Consider the following 26273-nt stretch of genomic DNA (forward strand, 5'->3'; position numbering starts at 1 on the left):
GAGTCAAGCTGTGTTCTACAGAAATGTCATGAGCAGCCCTTGGTAAAGTAAACAAAAATGCATTTGTTTAAGCCATGAAGCAAGTTCACAAAATTAAATAAAAGTGGTAGAAAGCACATAATATGAAAAAATATCAGCCTTTAAATTTAGGGTGTAACCCATTGACAATACCTCATCAGGCATAAAAAGTGTATTGTCCATTTGATAACATTTGTTCAATATAGTAACATAATATATTAATTTTGATGAATATAGTTGCAAATTCATATATTAGCATAATATTTAATGATCATAATGTCCATAAATAAAATTATCAACTGGTGCATTAGTAATATGATATCCTACTAGCTTTGGCCCTAAACAAAAAAAAAAAGATGTAACTGTAGTCACAGCTTTGATTGGTCATTTTAAAATAGCCAAAAAATAAAGACAATTATTTATTAAATACATCATTAATGACCACTTAGCATACATCTCATGGAAGTTACTGGATTGCACTGCATAGTCATTACTATTTTCTTTTGAGTACAGGCTTTTAGTGTAGAAATTTTCAGTAAAGCCAGATTTTTAATTTTGAGCTAGATTTAATGTCATCAGCCAAACTGATGGGCAATATAGGATTGTAAGCCTGCATTTGATAAAAGTGTCACACACTCACACATACACCACTAAAATAGAGGGAAAAAAATCCAACATTGACGTGCATGATTAATGAATTCATCAATTCCGCATGTAGACACCAAAATTAATGCATTTCGCGGGATGCAGCAGTTGACCAGGGCTCAGTTGCATATGATTTCCAGTTACAACACATTGGGTCATTCAGGTTGAAACAGGCTTCCATGCACATTCTCATGTGCACCTTCTGATTAAAAAAAAAAAAAAAAAAAAAAAAAAAAGATTTGATGGACATAAATGCCCAACCCTGAACTTGCAAACTTGCAATTCACGTTGTACGAGACGGTCTTAGGCACTGTAGCGGGCTCGACACAGACGAATCCTCGTTCAAAGCTAAAGATTTTTCATTGCCTGGGTTTAGCTGTCATCCCAGTATTGATTTAGAAACAGACAGAAGATACATCAACTCAGCATTAATGCGATTGCGAAGTCAAATGTTCAGCTGAGGGAGAAAAAAAAGTAAAGAAAGCAAAGAACTGGCAGATTGACAAAAATGTAGCGCTAAGCCGTGAATATGCAGAATCTTTACGTTGCGATACGGGCAAGAGCGTTATCCATTCGCGAGGGAGATGGGTGCCAAACACAGGGGGGAAACAACCTCAGATTGAGGACGGGTACTTCAAGGCTGCTCACTTTCAGCGCCTTGTCAGCGTTAATACCACAGAGACAAGAACACAGTCAATCAATGTTGGTTACTAATCGAGTGGCCAAACAAAGCACATACAGAGAAAGCACTTTTCAACCTCCGCATCGCGAAATGAGAGCTAATAAATATTAATAGGCTCTGTTTGAACCCCACTTTTACACTCATTTAAGCGCTGTAAAGGAGGTGTCTGCAATTATTCATAGGAATCCGGGATCATAGCTTATTGGTGTGAAAGCAAGTCGGCAGGCCAAGAGAAGATCTAAGCGGCTGGATATTAAATTGAGATTCCCTTCCTCTCTGATGCTCGAGAGTATTCATGTTTCCCTCTCGGTACACAGCACCTATAATGCCGGTGCGGGCGAGCATATGGGGCCGCGGGTTTCGCTTTGTGCGTTTCCACGGCGCGCCTCCCCGCCTCTGACACACGCAGAGGCCCGCGAGCAGGTGTGCCCGGCGCAGGTTCGCAGAAAGGCCACGGTGGACCACCGCTCATTGGCAGACATAACGAGCTGAAATGGAAACTGTCTACAACGAGGCGCCGTTAGAGGACCCGGACATGGCGGTGGCGGGGGAGAAGCCGACGCGGGCCACGCCGGGGAGGCCGTCTGCCAGGCCGCGGGGGCAGAGTCAGGGGATACACGACAAGGTCAGCAGAATGAGAATATTCCAGAAGAATGATTCACAGGCAGTGACGCCACTAGAAGGACCTCCAGTTCAGAAATGTACCATGAGGCTTTGCAATGTTTCCTGATGGAGCCAAACAACTGGTTAATTCGCATGGATTGGTGGTAAAGGTAGACATGCTGCCCTTAACTCACATGGCCAGATAGCAAGATGGAGACATAATGACACACATGTGCAGAGATAAAGAATAGACAGGCTAAGTAATCAGATTGATAAACAATTGGACAGTGGTTGTGTTTTAAGCAGACACTGTTTTTTTTAAGTGAAATTTAATAGCACTTATTATAGCATGTCCGTGTCTAGTAATTATTTCCCTTGTTATTTAAGGAATCCAAACTTGAGCAACAAAAATGTTATTCCTACGCAAAGATTGAAAGATAGAAAAATACAAACATTTTAAACATGGTCACATTCACATGAAACAGCCACATTAAAACAATTATTTATAAATAACGATTGAATTGGAATCTGCAGCATTTGCATGTTCTGCTTTCGCCCAATTAAAAGCTAATTAATTAGATACAATTCTATTAAGAATCAAATCCCACTCATCAATACGTGCAACCTGAGGTCATTCATTGCTCAAGTGCAAATTGGCTTTAAGGTTTATACCAATCTAAAAAAGCACAGGAATACGGCACAAGAATAAAGATTTGAATTTAAAAAATGGAACAAAAATTTGTGCAGGTAATGAAATGAACAGCTGCATAAATTGATCCAGTGTCTGTGCACAGTTGCTGGCATTATGGAGGAGGCCTCAAATTTAGAGTACCCAAGCACTGGGTGTGGATACATCACTTCCTGTGGGATCCTGCTCTGCTGATCCCTTCCTATCTCGAAGGCAACCATTAGTTAAATAAACAAAATTCCCATTAATGTTCTAATACAATTGTATGAAAATGACTAATAAACTAGGATTGTAAGTTTATTTTAGGTGAACACATCAACTGATTTTGCTACTGCAATTTCAGTGCTTCCAAAGATGAAGCAAACCTGATTGGGGAATCATCTATAATTCCATGCAAGTTTAAGCACAAAAATTGCCTTTAGCAATCCATTAACATGTGACAAGAGTAACATTTCTCAAAAAAAGGATACTACCATAAACAACGAGGCTCAAAAGATGTAGGTATATGAAATTGGTCTTGTCGTTCCACTGTGAACTAAGAACCAAGCAACCCTCAATCAAATGTTTAATAAAGATGTTCACTTGAATAATAAATAAGCTTTTCCAATTATTACAGAATAGGGGGAAGTTACGGGGAAAAAATTGTTAATCAATTCTTGTCCAATCCATTATACAATAAAAAGATACAATTAGAGTTTTTGAAAAGAGGTACCCCCTATTGAAGTCTGTATTTCCATACTGTAGTCATGGAACACAAAATTCAAACATTAAAAAAATAAACAATACCAAAAACACTGGAATATGTCATGGTGTGAGGAAATGGCAGTACTGTGTATCTCCTTGACAAGCCCTAAGAGACGATCCTGTTTCCTGAAAAATGAGCTGCATTCCCTATTGTGTTCGGTCCTTCCATTTTAAGGCCAGACCAGTTATATCATGAGCCCCCCTTCCCCCAGCCCACCCCCCTCCCCCCTCCAACATCCTTATGCTGCCTTCAGTGTCACAGAAAATGGGAAAAACACTTTTCTATTAGTCTGTTGTGGTAATGCAATGGAAAGAAATCTACAAGTGCAAAAGGCCCTCAGGATAAGACTACTAGGGGTGGTTACCAGTTGCTTATGTTGTATTCAATCAGATAGAGAGATGGAGACTATCACTTTAAATTTTATACTTAAATATTATTGATTGAATCAATTTATTTAGAGAATATTTCTACATATATGACGTTAAGCACCATTAGTAAATCCACAACAAACACACTGTCCTTGCAGTTTGGTCAAAAATGTAAAGAAAAATAAACAAGTGTATAAGTGAAGTAATTCATTTTGGTTGATGGAAGTAACGTTTACTGTTGCTGGAACCACAATTTTAACTCGATACATCAGATATAATCTGTTGTAAAAGTAATAAGTCCACTCCCTGTCAATCTAAGTGCTTCCTGATTGTCTTCAGTGACAATTATGGGTTCCACTGATGAATAGATTACGACCAATCAAATAAATCAAATGGGAAATTCACGCAGATTACATAAATTTAATCTAGATGTCACCCTCACACAAACATGCACTTACAGCATGTGTTTACGCATGCACACACCACGTCATTTAGCCTGACGTCATAAAATGTATAAATTAAATTACCGTAGAATGATATCAATACTGAATGGTCAATATTATCATATTAATATTACTATATTGACGAAACACACTCATTTTTCATCCACATTTGGGCCGAACCATCCACATCTGGGAATTACAGTTTGTATCTGTAAAAACACAACATGCTACATTCCTAATGTTAGTACGCAAAGCCTCAAGATTGACCAAAAAAAAAAAAACTGTACTTCACTACACAAAAAAAATGTATGTGCAATTGCCATTTCTGCTAATGCATACTAGAAAAAATTCTCATATCAATGTTTTGCTGCTGATTTGAGCCATTTTAATACATACAAAAAATCTCCAAGTACACAATGTTATTTTAGTTTATCAACATAGTTTATCCACATTACTATATATATTCAAGCAGTTTTGAATAGCTTTTTACATTTTTTGTTGAGGAAAGCGAGGTCATGCATATAAATGTGTTGCAGCTTCAACAACATTAAGGTGTCCAGTCACCCGCCGCCGGTTTACACACATCCGATGACAGTATTGTTTTCCGTGGCGACCCGTTGTCACTGGGAGGCCTCGCGGTTGAATCCTGCCTGGTGCCGCGCGGGTCTTCCCCAGGTGCCCTCTGGGAAAGCGGTTAGGGCTCGGGATGACAGAATGACAGCCGCGGGCAGACAGCTGAGGGCCCCGCGCCTCGTCCCCCCGCTTGCCGCGCCGCGGGCCTCTCGCACAGACACGTCCCGTCCGCCGCCCCCTCCCCCCCTCCACCCCACCGATGCCAGGGGGTTTCGCGCAAAGCGTCGTTCCGCAGAAATTTTGGCTCATCTCAAATGCGAAATTACATTTACGCCCTCCCTCCTATGCATACCTTTGAAGGAGGCACGGAAGGTCAAGCTTCGCAAACCCGCAGAGGGGTGTTTTTTGGGGATAGACTTCCGCGGTCAAGAAGTCCGCATGCACTATTTATGACCCAAAGTTTTTGTCCATTCGCAACTCGTTTCAAATGTACGATGTCGCAATGCTCCGCGCTGCTGTGCCTTTGGCAAAGAGCATAACATTTCCAGTGTGTGCAAATTCAATTTGCCCAAAAACAATTAGAGTTGCGATTTGGAAGCATATCCGAGAAGCAATAGGTGCTTAAAACATAAGCAGTTAATGAATAGTAACCTCATTAGAAAGACTTGTTCATTTTCCTCTTGATTTTATTTCTGCTTTACCCGGTTTCACGTTGCATCAGAGAACAAAATCAATGGCAATTGTGCAACGCAGAAGAGAAATGGAATCACTGCACTGTTCATAGGGAGTAATTAGACAGCCATTACTGTCCTGGGCAGCAAATAGTACATTTTTCAGAAAGAAGCACAGTAGCCATTAACACCCCGGCCACACATTGAATTAAAGTCCTCAGACATTACGGAGAGCAAGCTGAAATATGCAACTCTGTTACGCAGGGCTGCCATCAAAGTATTTTGCCAACATTTTCTGAGGGTACTTAGCTTGCCAGGGGTGATCTGAAAGTCTGCTTGCATAGACAGGGTGTAATGCTATTAAACTGAATCTCCTCTTTGAATGATTTCCAAAAAAACAACATTTTAGTTTTAAGCAAAATAAGTCATCTTCAAAGGTACGGTTAAGGACTGCATGTCTGGTTAGCTTTAATATAGAAGATACAGAACAGGGTACATTCTCCTTGTAAGGGAAACAAAGTCCTCATCTGTAACCAGAAAACATAAAGTCTCCTGGCCAGTGGACGTTTCAGCGAAGATACAATCTTTCTTTATCCCCCATACTTACGCTGTGCAAAGACAGATGAACATCAAAACAAAACTGAATAATGCCTGATTTTACAACAGTCAAAGACAAAAAAAAAAAAAAAGAAAATATCAAAGCAAATTTCACTGGGGTCGTCTGGAGTTTTTCCAGTCACACCTGCATGTATGATCAAAAGGGATTGAAGACGAGACGATACTCATTTATGATCTCCAGGATATCTCCACCATAACTGAAACTGAAAACATGACAAACTGTCCATTTCTGTCCAGACCATAACAAAGTCACTTCTGCTTCACTTGGGAATTACATGGGATGGATTTTTATGATTTTTCAATTACCAACACACCAAATGCAACATACTATGTAGAACAAACTAAAAAACGAAAATGTGCATTGCATTGCAGTGGAATGCAGACCTTTATTTGGATAAAATTAAGGATTACAAACATGTTTTCACATACGCTACTTGAATAGCTACATTAGGGTCTGTTCTAATTGTATAATTACATGTAAAGCTTAGGGCAGATTTGGTCTATAACTACCAGTTGGACAAAGGCACGCATTCTCATCTCAAACAAGCACGAAACCGTGTAGACCCACGGCGCACCTGTACAAAGTGTCATGAGTAAAACTTGGCTAACTATATAGCTAGCTAGCTATGGCATGTTCTCACCTCTGTAACGGTATTTGTTGTCCTCCGTGTGCCAATACATCTGTATCGGTGGTACGCGCTAAGTAGGTTAACTAAAGTAGGCAAAACGCTAATATGTTAGGGTTAGCTAAAGTAATGTTAGGCGATAAAGCTGTGCTTAAAAATCTTGTGGCGTTTGTTGTGGTGATATAGGAGATGCACCTGCACATGCGTCCTACTACTAAATGAAGCAGCACCTGCGTATGTGTCCCACAGGTCATCTGTGAGTGAGCGATTATTTTTCATTTCACTAAAGAACTTGGACAAATTAGAAAAGCTAATTGCACAGAATTTAAAACTTTACCAATCACTCAATAAACAGTACATGTTTGAGCCTCCCAAGTAATCATGGTTCGACCTGCACCTTCACAGCAGCTGAGGAATGTATACCACTCTGACGCACTCACCTGTGAGCCAGCCACCATTTTACATACGGTATCACTGGTCACACTGTACTACAGGAAAGCAATCACCAAATAGAAGATGGCTACGTGCTACATGGCTCACACAGTGACAAAAGACAGCTTGTGGGCATGGTTTTGGATCCAGGCCTGCCTGCACTCAAGGGGAGTACCATTACCATTACAACTGACCAAACTACTTCAGTTAATCAAATTTTAAAATTATGTACAACTAATATGTGAAATAGTACAATAGATCTCCGTGTAACTTTCAAGAAAATGTTGCTATACATAAGCATTCATGTTCCCAGAGCAAGAAATTTCTGAACCAAATAATAAGCTGAACTCATAGTATGTGATCTACTTTTATCTTCACATCACTGTATCCCCAATTTCTGGACAGGCTTTTATGAATTACCTAGACTATGCAACTGTGTTATAATGCAACGCATGAGCAAAAAGGTTTGACCCATTATTGTAAAGCACGTTCATTCTGAAGGTCACAATGCAAGCTGTTGCTGAGAAACTCATGGGGTTTTAGATTCCATGTCACAAAGCTAGAGAACAAAGGTAGTATACATCACATGATTTATAAGCGCAATGCCAAATGAAGTGACAAATAAAGAAACGGAACAAGAAGATGTTTTACCCACGTGCCAGTAATGTATACATTTCCAGAAAAGATTCTTCCAAATAAATTAAATATTACTTCATTGTCCAACTAAATTTAATATTACTTTATTGTCCAACTAAATTTAATATTACTTTATTGTCCTTTTTTCAGGAAAAGGGATCCAAGTCAACTACAGTGTGGCAAGTTGCTCTGCACCAGTTATTTTAGAACACGCAATGACATCATTAATCCCTGAAGCGATTTCATGATAATGAGCACAAAAGAGGTGTCAACCCTCATAAAGCCTTGAAACCTCCAGGATAATGCTGAACCCTTTATGAAGACAATCTTTTTTTCTTCGCTTTTAAATTAATCTTATTCCATGTGGACACCTGGTAGAGCCGTCAAATAGGCCACACACACAACACAAGCAAGCCCAGCGCCTTCCGTTTCGCAGCCAAGCAGTCAATCAGATGTATTTAGCGCATGCATCGCAAGGACAAAAACTCAGGGGGGATGGAGGCATTTCCATGGACAAAAACAGAGGGAGATCACTGACGCAATCACTAAAGGCCCAATGAGCGCAGCACGATCGCAACACGAGGTGATGATATCCACTCAAATGAAGTGCTATCAGCAAACAAATTCCCTTTTCAGAAAATACTTCTTTTTTTTTTTGTTTGTTTGTTTTTAATTAAAACAGCCTGTAACTACAAATGGCTGCATATTTTATCTTATGAAAACCTGGGTTATGGTTCTCAGAATTTCCAAATACGGAAAGGCCAAAAAGACCAGGGTAATCTGTTATGCATAATGGGTTTGTACGACACAATTTAGGTAAACATGCTGCATTCTGTAGGATAAAACATATGGTAAATTTGACTTTGTATGAGGGTATTGTAACAAACCAAGGGCATGTTTAAAACAACACAAATGAACAATACTGTAAAGTGTAGAGAAAGGGAAGCACTGGTATCTGTAAAAAAAATTCTACTGTAAGAAAGACTAGCTTTGATTATCATAGTTTATGTAACCGTTACAACAAGTGTTAGCATTGATGATCACTATTAAAGAGAAAATGCACCATGTTGGTTCGTGGGGCACACAGCATCAAACTGCACGTAACATCTGCCAGCCTCTATTTGTCACGCTGAATCATGACAGCTCCCTCAGAAACTTATGAATGGCAAAAAGACACCAAACCCATTTTCCATCTGTTTGTCGTGGGTATCAATTAGTACGGAGCAGGGTCGGCACATATCTACTCATCTTTTCACAACACGAATGTGTCAGCGTAATCACTGGTGTCGACTGTCAGCCAATCCCGACGATTGAAAGATCAGTGGATCAGTGCAGCGCCCACTCTGAACTGATGCTAATGAACAAGAAGCATGTCTTCAGAAAGAATCTTCTTGGCATGAACTCACGAAGGGAGATGCTCATCAGCGTCCGCTATCCTACCCGACTGCGGTATTGGATAACAGATAATGAGAGTCTTCTGTCCCTGAAATTACCTTTAAACCATGGTGAATTGTACTAGGCATACAACCGAGATATTAGAAACTGCATGTTTAAAACAAATACTACTGTGGAACAAGGCATGGAACCAAACTAAAGAGGAACCTCATTATGGAGGAGCTCCAGGCTAAGTTTTAACCAAACTGGTGCTAGTTTTGTGGATAAAAACAGGGTCAGCGATGACTTACTTTAGAAGACAGATTCGTTGCAGCACCCAAAAAGTTAAATCGGTTCCCAGCCCTCTGGGGAATGATAATTAGAATCCATTTCTGCTGAACTTTGAAATACAAAAACATGATAAATTCATCAAGTATCATTACAGCACAATTACCTTTCAAAGGCACACAACTTTAGTGCAGAAAAGTGCTAATGAATATTACATACAAAAAATGCCCACAAAAAAGCATTGGACAGATACTCTCATTTCTCAAAGGCGTATAAGAGACTAAAATCCGACTGCTTGCAAAATTCTCTCTGTAACAATTGTATTTTGTTACTCTATTTTTAAAACCCGGGCTTTACTCTTAACGCACAAAAGGCACATTTGCCCAACTCACAAAATGCTGCTGCCCACAATCCCCCCTTTGTTTGAAAGCATTTATCATTGTTGCGGCAACAATATGGCATCTCGCTAATTCTTCTTTAACGTGAATGCTCCATTCAGTCATTTCAACGAGACCCATTGCCCACACTTTTTTTTCCCATATTGACAACAATATTCAGCATGACTTTCTTGGCAGTTTCCCCAAAAGTAACAAAAAGAAGGGAAAAAAACCTTTTGTCAGAGACACACTGACAGCCTGGAAAGCAGGCGAGTTTGACAAAGTAACTTTCAGAACACGCAGGTCTTTGCTCTGACATAAAGCAAAACCAAACTGAACCACACAAAATTGGGTATACTCTGTGTGAATAGCCATGTCCAAGTAGATCTATAACATACATTTGTCACCTACAGTATAATACATTTTCAGAGGAGTCCCATTTAACGTGTGCATGTTTGCCAGAAATGTTTTATAGAACAGTCACCATGAGTAGACAACCTACATGACAATAAATCTGCTAACAAAACTAGTTGTTTGCACATTTATCAGCACTCAAACCAAACCCAGTGTTCCCTCACTTAGAACACAATACCTTTCATTTTAAACTGGAAAATGTCATTGACTTACTGTACGGATTATTTATCTTCAGTGATTTTTTCCTTCCTAAAATTATATATTCTGGACATTGGTTTTTAATGTTATGTTAGTGAACTTGTTACTTTTGCAGTTTGTGACAAATGAAAAAGATCTGATTCATGATCGTCTAAATTTTCATTTTCACTTTAGAAAATAAGCTGTTAATATGAAAAGAACCCTACATTTGCAAAGCAAATTTGCCAGTAGGAAGGCATAAAGAAGCCATCCGGTATTGGAAATGTTTTCCCATTGAGCAGAACTATGCAAAAACAAAAGTCTAACTAATTTGTATGAAACAGTCGTTGAATTCCACAGAAGTTCAAAAACTGAGGAGAGAAACCCCTTCAAACAAAACTTCTAAGTAAGATGTGTTTGATATCTGCTGGCAATGGGGCAATGGGAAAAGATGAGAAAGATGGACCAGAGTTTATCTTTGCAGGTTCAACAGTGGATTTTACAGATAATCCAACATCTCCCAAAAATGATAAGCACAGAACAAGCAATTTGAAGTCAGCTTCACATAACTATCCTGTAATATAAATGCTTCAGATAAGATTAAGCATCACTGCCTGTAAGCTATAAACAGGATTTGATTGCATTCAATTAAGATAGCAATGTAAGTCACTTTAAATCTGGGAATGCTTCAGACATATTCAGTAGAAATACTCTGCCATTTTCAATGATAAAAAGCTCTTTAAGGGGAAACTAAGATACCTTCTTTCTAACAATAGAGAATGAAGACAAAATATACCTTAATTTAATACTAACTTACAAAAACAGTCACATAAATATTATATTTTTATATTTCACCGTAGCAAATATGTGGCAACAAAACTGAACACGGCAGCAAGGTTTCCTTCGGAACACAGAGAAGGTGTCTCGAGTGTAGTCTCAAACCACTGCTCTGAAGATGGCAGGATTGAATAATAGTTCTATATCTCGTCATTAGCGGCCGGTCCGGCTCGTGTGACAGCAAGCAGGCGACCGGTCTTTGTAGCGGCGATCAGAGTTAGGCTGCTTCCTCGTGTCTGTGCAGATCACTGGCTCCTTGGGCAGCTCTGACTCACATTCTCAATCGGATTACACGGACGCTTATTTCTGACACCTTGCAGCTCCGTGCCAGTTTACCAACACTCAATCCTCACTCCCCCCCCCCCCCCCCAATTCGAGACAACTCATAGTCTGATGTTCTCTCAGGTACCCAGGGTTCTCTCCGTCGATCCCTGGCCGTCTGCCAGCTTGTCAAACGCACAACTCTGTGAAGGGAGAACGAAACATTGGGAATTTGTCATGGACCACCGATGCCATGCATCTTGTATGACTGTCCTCCTAATTAAGTTCCAACTTCTTTCATGTGATCTTTAGAAGTACATCAAAATATCAATTTGAGACAATTAGCCACCGAACGTGATGACTCAATTCGCCGTTCCAGAAGGATTTTCAAGAAAAAAAAGCAGATAAAAGGTTTCACAGCTTTCATATTCTGGTAAATGAATGCAAGCTGTCTCGCATATCAATGTACAATTTAGCCCAGACACTAATTTCAATATTTTAATTAGAATTGTAAGGTCTCATTTGCCAATACAATATAGCAGTTAAGGAGCGTTCACATCCGTTATGATCTTAAGAAGCAGCCTTTTTTCAATGTAAGCCAGAATGAGTAGTATTTAACCTCTTCCATCTTATCTATAGATATTCTCAGAAAAGCTGGAAGAAAACTTTTCTGTAGATGCTGAGCGCAAACAATAATTTCTTTAAAATTCCAGACAAGGGGAAAATCTGAGGTTTCCATTTGATTTAAATGAGTGGCACTCTCAGGAAAAAAAGAACTTGAAACATATATAAATGTCAAAGTCCTAGGAGGCAAGATAAGTGTTAATAGCATAATTAAAAGATTATGCCAAGCTGAATGCAATTGTGCGGTGAAGTGGAGGGGCTTGTGAGGGACGGGGTGTTATGGGTAGGCCACCATGTTGCCTAGTAAGCCATTCTACAGCACTGCATCTGGTCAACAACAGGCTTGCAGTACGCGGACTACCAAGGACACACGCAGAGCACATAGATGGAATTGCGATACAAACCAAAGTGTAAGAGAAATGTCTCATCTACTTCCAAGAAGCTGAAACTGTGCTAAAGCTTGTCAGAAGGAGCACTGATAATTCTGTATTCCTCTTACCGCAAAACATCACTGAGGTTATATTCAAAATAGAACAGCTGTCAAAGCTTATACTCCTGCAACATCCTTGCCTGTTTGTTCATTTTTGCCTAAAAGTGTACCCTTTACTACATTCTAAATCAAAAAAATCAAAAGCATATTTACACAAAGGCTTTTGAACAGGAGGTCAAAGTGGATAATAATTTTCATATTTCACATTATTTTACATATTTAAAATATTTAGAAGATCTAAAGTTGTCATTAAAGATGCTGTCAGTACGAATAAACAGAGCCTACTCCCAGATTCGTTCAGTATGGCATGCACAGTGCACATCACTGGTCTCCTTGAACTAAAGAGAGAGAGAGAGAAAAAAAATCCATCATAATAGCCAATAGGAATCAAAAGTTTAGAGTATCTAATTAAAATGTAAACAATGTAATGAAGACATCAGTGTTTTAGGCAAATGTGTCTCTCTCTGCCACTTGGGGTATGATAATTACTGAAGCAAATCTAGGAACGCTCATGAATCCCGTACAAGTCCAGATTAAAAGCATTACTGCAAACCTAGTTTCATACACTAGGGGATTGTCTATTCTAACCAATCCCCAGTTGGCGCTGAGCTGCCTCTACTCTTTAATAGTACGAAGACAGCGATCGGGAAGGAGGAGATGGAACAAAACCTACAGTTCATTGTTTGAAATTGTGAGAAAAAGGCCTTGCAGACACAAAGCAACACTCTTTTCAAATAATTTAAATTACTTGCGTGACACACATGGCCTGAATTTAACAACCACCCCCCACTACATGAAATTCAAAAGCATGCCAGGTTATCTTTCAGTTGTACACTGCTGAAAGTGTCTACATGAAACGTGTTTTACAGACAAATTGTGTTTTACATACTTGTTTTAAGTCATGTGACAGTATAAATTAGAGCAATATACATTTCTTAGTTGTTATTTAAGTGACACCGGCAATTTGTACCTTCATATGGATCCTGACTGCCATACATTTTCTTAAATGCTGCAGTGTAAAAAAAAAAAAAAAGGACCTCCATGAAATTCTGGGGCATTCATCTGACGCTTTCATTTAATATCACTATGTTAATTATAGGTACAACTAAGGCATAAAACGAATCAAATCTGGTCAAATTCATAAAATTATTCAATTAACTCTTATCAAAGTAATATAAAATGAACAACTGGAAATTCAATTTTAAATTGAAAGTACACTCAGTGAGTACCTTGGACATGGAAAGTTTTCATTTTAACCAACATATAACAATATTTCAAAAAGAAAATATTTCTCTCAAAGAAATGTGATTAAATAAATCTGTTAAGTCATTGTGCAAGAAATATATGTACTCCACTGAAATCAGCATTAAACAAAATCAGACATGAAAATGCTTTGAAAATGCTACACCTGTCCTAAATTGTATTTTCTTCTCGACACATTCCATATCTGCACATAATTTCCACTTTACTACTATTCATATATTTATTTTCTTTTGTCTAACAAGCATCTTCATTTTAAGACTGATGGTGAACACCAAATTAATCAGACCCATTAAATAAATAGCCAATATGAGAATTCTCTAGCTAAGCAAAACCAAGCAGCCGAAAAAGGCATTAGGTGCCCTTGCTAAATATTGTAGGTAATTTATTAAAACAGCGTTCTTTGCCAGTGAACAGGAATATAGTTAGATATACTTTATAGATATAAATATGGAGTAAGTGCTTAGTAACACCCTTGTGGAAGTAGCCGAATGGCATTTTACCTGTGCACCTGTCAACATGGAATATTTAGTTAAATTTTGTTCAAGTGTACATTTCAGTAGGAGGTAAATTCTATGAGTACAGATATCCAGAGGTTCTGGTTGTAAATGATAAGCTTAGCAGAGATGCATTTCTTAAAAATCAGAGAGCTAAAAATACATTGATAAATTAATTCATGAGATCATATGCACATGATGGCACAATAGGTTTTGTCATTATTTTCACTATATCTTTATCATTAAAGGATAAAAAAATAAGGAATGTTATTCAATAATGTCATGGTCTTTAAAGTCAGTATGTTCAAAAGCCTTTGTCTTTAGTCCTTTCCTTTTTTACGGTTTGTCCTTTGTCCTTTTTTTGTGGTGTGAAAAAGTCTCATGAAAAGAGAATCTAATTCAAATGTGCCAGTTACGATATGTTTATAACTGAATTAGTGCCCAACACAATGGATAGATATTGCATTCGAATGGACAATAACATACAAAATATAATTTACATGCAATGCCTTGAAGTTGATGGCATACACACACACACACACACATCTGATAATGCTATAACATGTAAATAGTGAACAAACAGATGCTGTTCCACATTATGTGGATGCCATGCCATAATTTGCAGACAAATATAAGCCTACTACAGTACATACGCCAGGATCTGTGCCGTTTGATTTCAAAGCCGTGATCTACAAAATTGCTAAAGAATATGCTGTACCTATGCTTTTCGGTTCATTGTCCCTGGCCCTGAATGTTTTTAGAAAATTTGCACTCCCTATTTTTTCCCACCCTGAAACGAGAGGTGTTGAAAATTCCAGTAGTGCTACAACAAAACATGCTGGCTGCATAAATGGGTTTTATGGCACACAGTACAGCTCTCACACCACCTACATTTATTCAACCAGCATTTTTCACAATTGCATAAAACTCTTACAACAGTCTCAACTGAAGTGTTGAAGTTTTAAAAGCAAGTCAAACACTTTTTAAATCAAGTTTTCCTTGTGTCTATTAAACAGGTTTAATGTCAATGTATTCTTGATACTAGCAAACTGCTCTTTTGCGTTTGACCGTTGCAGTTAAAACATGTTTCAGAGTAGATTTTGCATATAATTTACAAACATTCTAATCAGTGCTGTAAATCAAGCTGCCCAAGGCAAACATTTTGCAGGAGGGCCAAGTAAAAATGTGAATTACTAATACACCAGGCAAGCACAAATTTTGTCAAATACTCCTGTGTGTTGCGGAAAACCATTTTCTTATAACCCTTGCCTCAAAGCTGAAAAATGAAGGTGGTTAGGAGCAGAGCAGAGTATCAACAACTGAGGTCCAGATTCCACACAAAACAGCATCGTCTACACAGCCCATCAGCGAGCATCACTCAAGTTACATATTGACTGGATGGTTACGTGATCCAGATAACCAATTCAGTGTATCCCAGTGCTATTAATGTTACAGTTGGTAAATACATCCTACAATATATACACATTACAGCAAAAATATTCTCAACATAAAGTTTATTATGAACAAATGAGCACTTAGTTTCTAGTCAAAGTTGTCTTTCAGTCTCAGCATAACTAACACTAAGCTAACATTAGCCAGCGTTGCTAGCTCAGATATGTAAATGCATTTCTTTGGCCATTTGATATTAAGATTAGAGAACATATTAAATCACCCCCACCCCCCACCCAGTTTAACATAATATAACCTACAGTTTTTATGCATTTTTAAAAGCTGTACTAAGCATATGTGATATTCTCTTTTGTGTAAACCTATAACATGCTCATAATACATGCTGTAGAAAGGGCTATGTGGACTCTTAAGTTCAATTGTACACTCCTGGAATGAGACATCAATGATAAAAAGAAACTTTAAGATAGAAAAATCCATCTAAAGAAATTCTGAATAAGTCAAATAATTCTACTACCTCATCTATTAATTTTGCACTTGAAGCATGGACTATTTCATAGATTACTTCCCATTTACTGTACACATAGTATCTAATCAGAAAGGCCAGTACACACTATGGCCTGTCAATCTCAAATAGAAACAGGACTAAATGTAATCATTTTTTTTTTATGTTAAGTATATTCTTAGTTCCCTTTGTAGATTCATGGCCTTTCTGTTATTAAAAACATTTTGATTTGCCCAACATACTGAAGGCACTTGTTAAATTGCGCTTTTACAGTGGTGCTATGAACAATACTATTATAATAACTGACAATAGAAATAACATTCATAATACAACAATAAATGATGATCGTCTTTGCAATATTTGTTGCCATAATCAGTCATAATCAGTAGGGAAGCCCATTATCATGGAGTGCGCTCAATTTACAAGGTATTGAGCAGAGATATGATTTACACATACATTTCCAACATTAGCCAAATATTAACCACCAAAACATTAAGTGAAGACACAGAAATGTTTGGCTGACGTCTCCAGTTCGACTCAAAGCAAGCCCAGTGCTCATCATTAAATAACATGGCAGCACAAACTCCAGCCCCAGATAGAAATTCTCAGTGTTATAGCAAAATTCAGTCTCCACAGATCAATACCAAGAGTAATTCAGTGATCATGGAAAAGCATCTAATCCATAAAAGAGCAGTTCCACAGCAAGGGAAATGATCATTTTGTCTTCATTATTAAAAGGCATTCTGGTTGAGAATATCTATGAGAGTATTGCACATTATTATTATTTGACAGTATTAGTAGGCTGCATTCAACAATGTAATTAAAAATAGACATCAAACTCTAGATTGCTGGGTGAGACTGTCTAGAAAAGAATTTTTTTGTAAAAATTAAATAAATCTGTCATAATTTCCAAAACAATCACACGGCAACTAAATAGTCTCTTTATATATTTCTGGCACTTATATTTAAGATACAAGGTCTTTGCATATATAAAGTGATGTCATTTTTATACAACTGAAATTTGAACTACGGCTATTATTACAAATATATATTTCGGTACTCCCACGTGGCATTTCAGTCTAAAACCTAGAACCTGGTGCAGCGATCCATTCCACAGCCCGGAATGTAATCATGTGTTCATGCCCATTTTGGCCAGGGGTCACGGAGTGTGCATAACTGCCCTCAGCGCTACCCAGGCAGGGAGTGTTTAATCCGGTATAGTATCCCCTACCACTTCACACCATAGCAACTCCTCTGCACGTGCCACCGGCGTTAGCGGTGTAGACCTCCAGCGCAAGGACTGGACACCTTGTCTGGTGGACAAGAAGCAGCAGCTGGCTGCATGAGATTGCACCCCCACCCCTGAACTCATGGAAGAACACGAAGCAGAAGGATAGGATAGGTCTACAACCATGGACGGACACTTAACAGAGTTAAGAGAAGAAATAAAAATGCTGGAAAAGACGCAAATGTACATTTAATCGGAAACGGTGAAACCTGAATTTAGTGGTAATTAGTAAGCTGCAATTGTCTGGGATCCCATGATGCAGGGAAGGCAGGCTGCTGTGGCAAAATTGGGATCGTCACGCTAAGAGAATGTAATGCATTTTCAGCTTTTGGATTTTCACCACAACCCTGTGTGTAAATGTGCAATATACTTCAAGTGACGGCTGATTAGTATGACACCAAAAATTTGGACTGTCCTTCCTGATAATGTATAAATTGAAATTTGTGCAGCGTCCAGTTGATATTTACACTATGAGGGCTCGGATCGTATACTTGTCAGTGAAACATGCTCATTCAACCAGTAGCAGGAGGGGGCAATATGCAGCTTGACAGTGAACAAACCTGAAAAATGATACCAGTCACCGTGAGCAGTTACCGTGAGTCGCGCTACTTTAAAATTAAAGTAATTGTCAAAAGACATAGTCTGTAGGTGATTTCAGTTTCTACGGGCTCCAGATACCCTTAAGACACCAAAAATGACAAGATGCACTCCACAAAACAAGATTACATGATGTTAAAATTACAGTTCGATTTTAATAGTTCAATATACAGTACGTTACCTTTTTATAAGCAAAACAACTCCATTTTGACAAACAGCTCTGTTGCCCTCACCCCGCATCCCCTGATGTAAGCCTGGCTACATTCTATAAATTCCCCTCGGGTCACCACATATTTGCTCTGTGCAAATCAGACCATCATAACCTGAAATATAACACTGGCGAGATTGCAAAATGACCTCATAATCAACTAACTCCAGCATGACTACACAAAATCCCCACAGAAACGCTTCATTTGTAATTCACCGTAAGAAAACATATAGGATCCTACATGAATTTCTCATTTATATCTCCAACTCAGAAATGGTCAACGACTTCACTGCAGACCTCTCAAGGAGATTTCTTAAACCAGAGAAATGCCAGAGGAGATAAATTTGATAGTCTTTTTCGTTGACTGCATAAGAAAATATAAAAAAGGCTTGAATACTTATGTTTTGCCCAAAACAAATAAAAACAGTGTGAAATGTGTGTAACACATACAGTTCATATGTATCTAAAAATATGCACTTATAAATCCACATAGCTTCTATTCTAAATATTATTTTTTCAAAACTAAATCTATATGGTAGCCTATTAAAATATCCTTGTTCTGAACCAAACCTTTCCCTATTATGCTGGGCCCATTTTCCAAGCAGCAGCCATATATGAGGACAGTAATCACAGATGCACAAATGGTACGCAGGAACCTCACAGCAAAGGCGGGTAATGGACATGTATGCATTGAGAAAAAGTGTGCCATATGCTGTCAGTCAGAACAAAAAAAACTGTCTAAGCAGACAGTCTCTGCGTCTAAATGAGATGGTGAAAGGGGGGAGGGTGGTAGTGTGTGCGTGTGTGCGTGGGGGGGGGGGGGGTGTCAAGGATTCACGGTCCTTCATCTCTGCAGTAGAGCAAATATGTCTCTCAGTATAGCAACAGACAGCTGCTTCCACTTTCAAATGCACCCCAACTTAGATCACTGAAAGAATTGTCAACGTGTAGAGAAACACACAAAGATAACACGGCCAGCTGCCATGAAGGAAGGGAGAGACTACACAGAGTGGGAGAGAGAGAGAGAGAGAGAGAGAGAGAGAGAGGGAGAGCGGGAGAGAGGGGAGGGAGAAAGAGGGAGAGGGAGAACGGGGGAAATGCAGCACTCAGAAGAAATGGGATTTGTTCTATTTGCATGAGTCTGGCTCCCTCGGGGTCTGGCGCACTTTTCAAATGGAAAGCACAAAAGACAACACTTAACATATTTGCTTTAAAATGACAACCTCGCGTTGATTTCATTTGAGCCCGTCTTTGTCAGGACTGGAGATATAAGGATGAATAACACTCGCTACGGAGACTGACAAATGTATCCATCTGTAACAGTTGCTCGCTCCATCTATTTAAACAGCACCACAGATCTCCCAGGAGCGTTAGCCCATAAGTAACTTAAGTTAGTAAGAGGGTTTCTTTAATGCTCGACATTAGAACGTGATAAATTCTGTCAGTCTAATTTATTTATATAATCCCTGTGGGAAAAGTGATCGTCCCCCCTTTCTTACCCTAGTCGGGTACATGCAGCCTTTTAAAGTGTTACAGACCAGTCACAGTGTAAAATAAATAAAGCACACCAAGAAAATGGTCTTTGTTTGTCAAAACAGGCATCATGTCCAAAACCGCTCTGCAGACTGCTTTCAATAATTGTAATTATCCCCTTCATTATCCCTTTGTCAGGGGCTATTAAAACCCAAAGCTAGATTAAGACAAAATGACACATTATGTACATAATGGATAACATCGCATACAACTGCCAATTAGGCGGACTGAGCTCCTCCGAAGGTGAGGTGGCGGCGTAGACGGCGATAAGATCTCGCTACGTAATTATAATTCCATCAGAACGCGAGCCGTAAGCTCACCACATTTCGCTCTTTATGACAGCAGCCAGGGAGCAACAGTATATGACATGCTATATAATTCACTGACTGGCCCACTGGCCACAGCCACCATCACTCTTTCTGCTATTGATTTACCAAGAGAGACATCAGGATTCCATGCCTTGTATTATGACAAGCCTGGGTAAATGTATTACAAATCAATTACTGCTGTTATTAAATTTGTAGCGCCACATTTCAAATTCTGTAAATCTTACAGTGCACAAAACTGTAGTTACAAAGGGCTGGAGTAGCATGAATGCAAATACTTAGCATTCTTAATCCAGTAGAATATACTGGTCAGGCTTTATGATGAAGTACATGTTAAGGTAATTCCACTTGCTCATATATGAACAGTTTTTTGTGTGTGGCCACACAATTTCATTTTATTCATTTCGATGTTCATCGACGGCAGGCAGCAAGTACAACCATGGCAAAATGAATAAATATGAATATTAATTCACTCAGTTTTTGAAATATACATTACAAAAACAAACTTGAGGTTTGAATATTGAAATACTGCCTGGTCACACACACACAACCAAATAGTATACAGCCACCAAACCAAGGCTTCGCAAAACAATAAAACACAATTGGACTCCCAAGAATATTCTGGACAATCATTCATGATTTCAACCATTCTTCAAAATACTGGCTGGTTGCCATAAATTGTTTTCTTCTGTACTTAAACAAGAGGCCCTGCAACTTACTAAACAATGACACGTCAGAATCTACAACTGAAATCTCAATCTCACAAAGGCAGTAGGCCTGTATGGCCATTCTCTTATTTTTTTCTGCATCACTATAATGTAACAATAAAACAAAATCATTACAAATGCTTTCTGGGAATTTAAATAAAGTTTCCAAGATCAACAATTCACATTATGCTCTGAAGATATATCATTGTGACTGCATGAAATGATTTTAGTAGATCGCTTTGAAATTGTTTTAATTTCATTTTGAGGGACATTTATTTTACTCAAACATTCACACTGCAATACACCTGTTGCAGTTATAAGATGCAGCCACAAATGCAATGTGTACATTTAAAATAATTTAGGTAAATAATAATATAAAAACACAAATGTGGCTTACGAATGCAAAGTAATTTGAAAGTCCTACCGAAGTGGCACTGTAGAATTTTCCCCCCATTCAAAAACCAGTATCATATCCAACAATAGTATCAAATGCAGGTTACTTAGAAAAAATAAACATGCATGTTATAAGTGCAAAAAAAACTGACAACTAAAATATATATATTTAAAAAAATAAACTTAATTTTCCTCCAGGGGAAGAAAACTATTACAATATATAACGTTGTACCAGATTATAAACATTTGTACACACATGCGCACAGACACAGATGCAGGCACATGCGTATACACACATAAAATGTGTATATGTCAGCCATTTTCCTGAAGTAATGTACAAATGATTTAAATCTATGTTACGGAATGGGAAAGCCCATGTATACTCATCCCACCTCATACAGTGTCAGGGAGGCATTATTGCTTCCATCTTGTAACTCTTTGGGGCTAAATGAATGAAACGCTCCCCTCGCATGTCAAAATGTGTGACATCAAGGAAAGAGGGTGATGAAAAGGGGTGGGGTCACTGTCTGTCATCAAGGCTACCGCTGGACTCAACTTGAAGGGTCTGCATCAACTTCCCAGCTCAGATTGCTATCATAGGCACCTTGAAATCAGGAATAAACAGAGCTGTCAAGTCCTTTCACATGCTTATGGGGAGAGGTTAAATCAGGACTAACAAAGATTTCAGTCGCTATAACCCTGACATCTCATCTAACTATAACACACTCCCCAGCCTTACAGTTAAGCTAGGCCTATGTATGCACTGCAACTCAGCACATCCTAATCAGATAAATATTTTAAGGTCAATATACAATAATAAATTAAATGAAATACATAAGGTGTCTAAAATATGATCAGACTTCCACAGTGGGTTTCATAACAAATTACCTGAGAGAAAATATTAACCAGAAAGGAAGTTTAAACATCCCTGTTTCCAAAAATAATTTTAAATTAGAATTTCAATAATGAACCACTCTAATACTGACCACTACAGCAAAGTCACCATTGCTGTACAAGTGTTTATTACAATCATTCAAACCAATCTGACAAGATACATACTTACAACAAACATGAACGTGAATTTGCCTGTTCTAAATGCAGTGACCATTATAAGACACACTTGCAAATCAGAGGGATGCTCTATTTGACTGAATACTCGTGATGCTCAAAATAGCATTTTTATCCTGCTTCTCTTGCAATGTGTGTGTAGCTGTATGCAATTACTGGGGAAAACCCAAACTAAATTAATGCAAGACTGTTCAAGCACTAAAATCAAATTGATGTATTTTTTTCTATATTTTTCAAAGTAACATTTTACCCACTGCAGACAATTTAAGAAGAAATAAATTACCGTAACAGTAAGTTAGTGAAGAAACGATAAAGCATATAAAGAGGCACAGCTATGATTTGAGCTTCAAGACCACACTTTTAGCCTACATAAAGGTTAGACACAGGTGTCCACTTAAATATAAGCACATTAGACCTGAACACCCAGAGATCTTTAATGTCAAAGGTTAAGAAGACAGCGCCATGCATCGTTTTCAATATACCCATCTTTATGTAGCAATGACTGCTTAATTTATAACACAGACAACATTTTCCAATAAATTTATATGCTAAATAAGCGATAGACATAATAAGTAAAATGGCACACATCAGTAATGTTATTACTGCAGAAGTATTCGATTTTGAATTATTATTTGTAAATCTTCAAGACACCATTTACCATAGTCAGTACAGTGAACACTCAAGTATCGTATTATTTAATCGTAATGTGTTCAAGGCGTAATTATTTCGTATATAAGATGTATTAAAATTGTGTGTTGCTGCTGTGAATGCAGCTATTCCAATACGTTTAACCTGTTGTAGCCTGCTGTAAAAATAAAAGACAAAAGTTACAACAATCATCCGCTTAATTCAGAAGCCAATATCTGATCCACGTGAAGTAACATGCATAACTTGACGCCCGAGTTATAGGCCTATGCCGCATAGTAAACTAATCTGAGATACAAAAAACAACTTCTCATTAAAATGATTTCTATCATTACTACCACGCGAGAAAAATTTTGATTTTTAAATTGCGAAATTAGAGCACCGAAAACGTGTTAGCACCACACCGACATTTAGACCAGTTTAAGACATCATTCATTAAAAAGGTCAGCAAAAATAACTATTCTGCAACTAGAAAACTGTGTTGACAAATCCTATACGTATTATAGGCCTAATTAATATATAGCCTACACTGCTAAGACCAAAACTTCTTGTTCCTTTGCTTTAAGGAAAAACTCTTTTATTGAGTTACCCAAATAGTATATTGCAGTAAATAAACGAATTTCGCGCACTGCGTAACATTTCTTTTTTTTTCTTCAAAACATACGTATTGATTTACAACACTCGTAATGTCATTAAATCAATATTAACAAACAACGTAAAAACAAAGTCGTATTAACCACGTATACACGGCCAAGATCTTACTACTACCGAGGACTGGCCTACATGCGTCCATCGAATCTTTTTTTCCTGTCTTTTCTTTTTGCAATCACACCATTAATGAGCATCGGTCCGTGGGAAACATCTCTCCCTCAGATATCGAGATCTTAGAAATGCTTCCTGCCCCCGATTTAAAATGTATAAATGCGATATCCTGCTCATCAGAAGCAAGCTGACCAATCTGCTCTGAATATATATTAGAGCTTTAACATGAGGACGGGGAAATCTCCCATCTGGTAATCACATCCCTCAGAAAACCTCCGGGAGAGAGGCTCCACTCTCATTCCGAAAACATTTCTGCACTAAAATTATGTGCATCTTAAAACAAACATCTACACAAAGGTTTCCTTTTGAATTCCGTAGATTCAGATGCAAAAATTCCATCAAATCACATGGTGATTATTTGTTCTGCAGGAGGGAAAAACGGTTCTGCAGATAAATTAGAAAAATACTACTGCAACATGATTTTGTGTGATAGCTTGGCAACTATTTTAATACAAACCGAGAAGACAGGCTACTATCATAGGAAACACCGAAAATAACAACAATAACACAACGTTTTAACAATAGTTTTGCCAGAAATAGGCTACATATGAAAATATATTAAATATAGCCAGCACGTATATGTAAACTGATGTAATGAATAGGCCTATACAATGAGTCATGCTTGAAAATGTTTTTAAAAGCACAATACTGCTCGTAGTATCGTAGTATTAGCACTACTAGTAATATGTTCTCAATGTTGTAATAATAAAAAACAAAACAAAACACAAGTTGAAAATGGACACTAGCATACTTAAATCTTGAAAAACTACATAAGTAATTTCACAATGTCAAGTCTCAAACACACAGCATGGCAAACACTGACAGTCACATAATAAACAGCACAAAACACGTCTTTAACAATCATTCCGTTTTAACAAGTAACATAAAACCGCACACACAGATGCAAATCCAATCACGATGCAAGCGAATTTTATTTTCTATATAGTTAGTAAAGTAGATCCCAAAATTGACATACCATAAACGCTGCTGCTACTGATCATTTCTTGCTGCGATAACAGGAAAAAAAAGAAAGAAAGGGCTGAATCGGAATTTTCTCAAGGAGGGATTCCAAAGGTTGCTTTTCATTACAGCCACTCTTCCTCTCGGATATCGGATTTCACTGCCTTGAAACGTGGGCCATTTTCGTCAGGTATTCATTTAACCTACATGCATATAATTAAGAAAAACAACACCAACAAATGCTTTTTCGTATAACAAGTGAGAACAGAGATGTGAAAAAACGCATGGCCACGAATGGAAGTCTATGTCAATTTCACTCGCTCCCGTTGAAACTACAGTGCTGTGGGGTAGAGGGGTACGAGGGGGGTCAGAGAATTGCGAATACCATTAAAACGCACATTTTTGCCAGCTAGATTTCTGAGGAAACGATACACCCACCACGCCGTCCCCCTCTACTTTAAAAATAGATGCTATGTCTGCAGTTACCCCCACAACGAGCCAGTGACATTGTATCTATTTCCTGTTATATGCTTGAAGTGATCACTGGAACTTTTTTCAAACGATGATACATGCATGAACTTCTCGTCGCTGAAAAAGTTACTTTGAAACAATTTAAAACCCCACCCAATGTACTCTCACTTTCTCGTTAAATACAGTACACCAGAATCGTAAATAAAACACGCTTATGGGTATTTTTCCCAACCATATCGCATCGCAATTCGTCACCGATCTTTGCGATATGTTTACCAAGTCGATTTAAATATGTTGCACATTTTGTATTATTGCGTTTGAATTTAGATGTACGATTCTGGTTGAAGCGTGCGAAGGTTTGGAGAGGGTAGGTTAAAATAAGAGCGGTCGCTCTTTCGTGGCATTGCTTCGGCATTTTTTAATTGCCCAGATCTCAGATATCCCCATTTAAGTCTTACCTGTATGTGTGGCAGGGCAGCGTTAGAGGTTAAAGTAACATCGATCCGATGTGTTTGCTGATGAATGGGTTTTCGGGTTAATCGAGGATGCTTTCGATTTGAAACCATTCCAAGTTAGTAAAGGGAAGACTGACCACAGCCTCTGCCATGTTGGAATTTCAAACCCAAAACAGCTGCTTTGGAGAAGCCAGCATGCCCCGCAGTGCGCATGCGTTTTGTGAAGGAGCCAAATTCAAATCAATTCACTATCACGTCAGAATTAATGCACATTTCTGTATGCGTGGTGATCCTATGCAGCATTGTATTGTAGGCAGTTTATTTGTATCATCTGTTGTTGAAAATAAACTGTGAAAATAAACGAGATTTTTTTACAGAGCGTTTGAACTGTACCTTTTATAGACAATATATTGTTACAGAAATAAAACAAATACAAAAACCTCTTATAAATAATTGACGCGTTAAACTCATATAGGTCTATATATGTATAATGAATGCGTGATTTAAGCTACTTTTATAAATACGCTGAGTGTTCAGTTCA

At 38.1% G+C, this 26273-nt stretch overlaps 1 protein-coding gene across 6 annotated transcripts in view; it reads right to left on the reverse strand.

Annotated features, from left to right (window-relative positions):
• fign (fidgetin) overlaps positions 1–25905 on the reverse strand; it is a 52108-nt gene extending 26203 nt beyond the window's left edge. Inside the window, exons 1-3 of one of the 6 annotated variants that reach the window (XR_004764282.1) lie at positions 25736–25823; positions 24823–25009; positions 11614–11679 (exon numbers count right to left, since the gene is read on the reverse strand). Coding sequence is in view for 3 of the 6 variants with exons in the window: in XM_035408020.1 (XP_035263911.1) it covers positions 24823–24853; positions 25736–25843 (139 nt within the window). In the remaining 3 variants the exon portion in view is untranslated. Of the gene's footprint in view, positions 1–11233; positions 11562–11613; positions 11680–21659; positions 21916–24822; positions 25010–25735 lie in introns of those variants that run through there. The other 5 variants (XR_004764281.1, XM_035408020.1, XM_035408022.1 and 2 more) reach the window with 5 other exon arrangements.
• Positions 25906–26273: the final 368 nt, after the last annotated feature.

Source organism: Anguilla anguilla, chromosome 3 (genome assembly GCF_013347855.1).
Source record: "Anguilla anguilla isolate fAngAng1 chromosome 3, fAngAng1.pri, whole genome shotgun sequence".
NCBI lineage: Eukaryota > Metazoa > Chordata > Actinopteri > Anguilliformes > Anguillidae > Anguilla > Anguilla anguilla.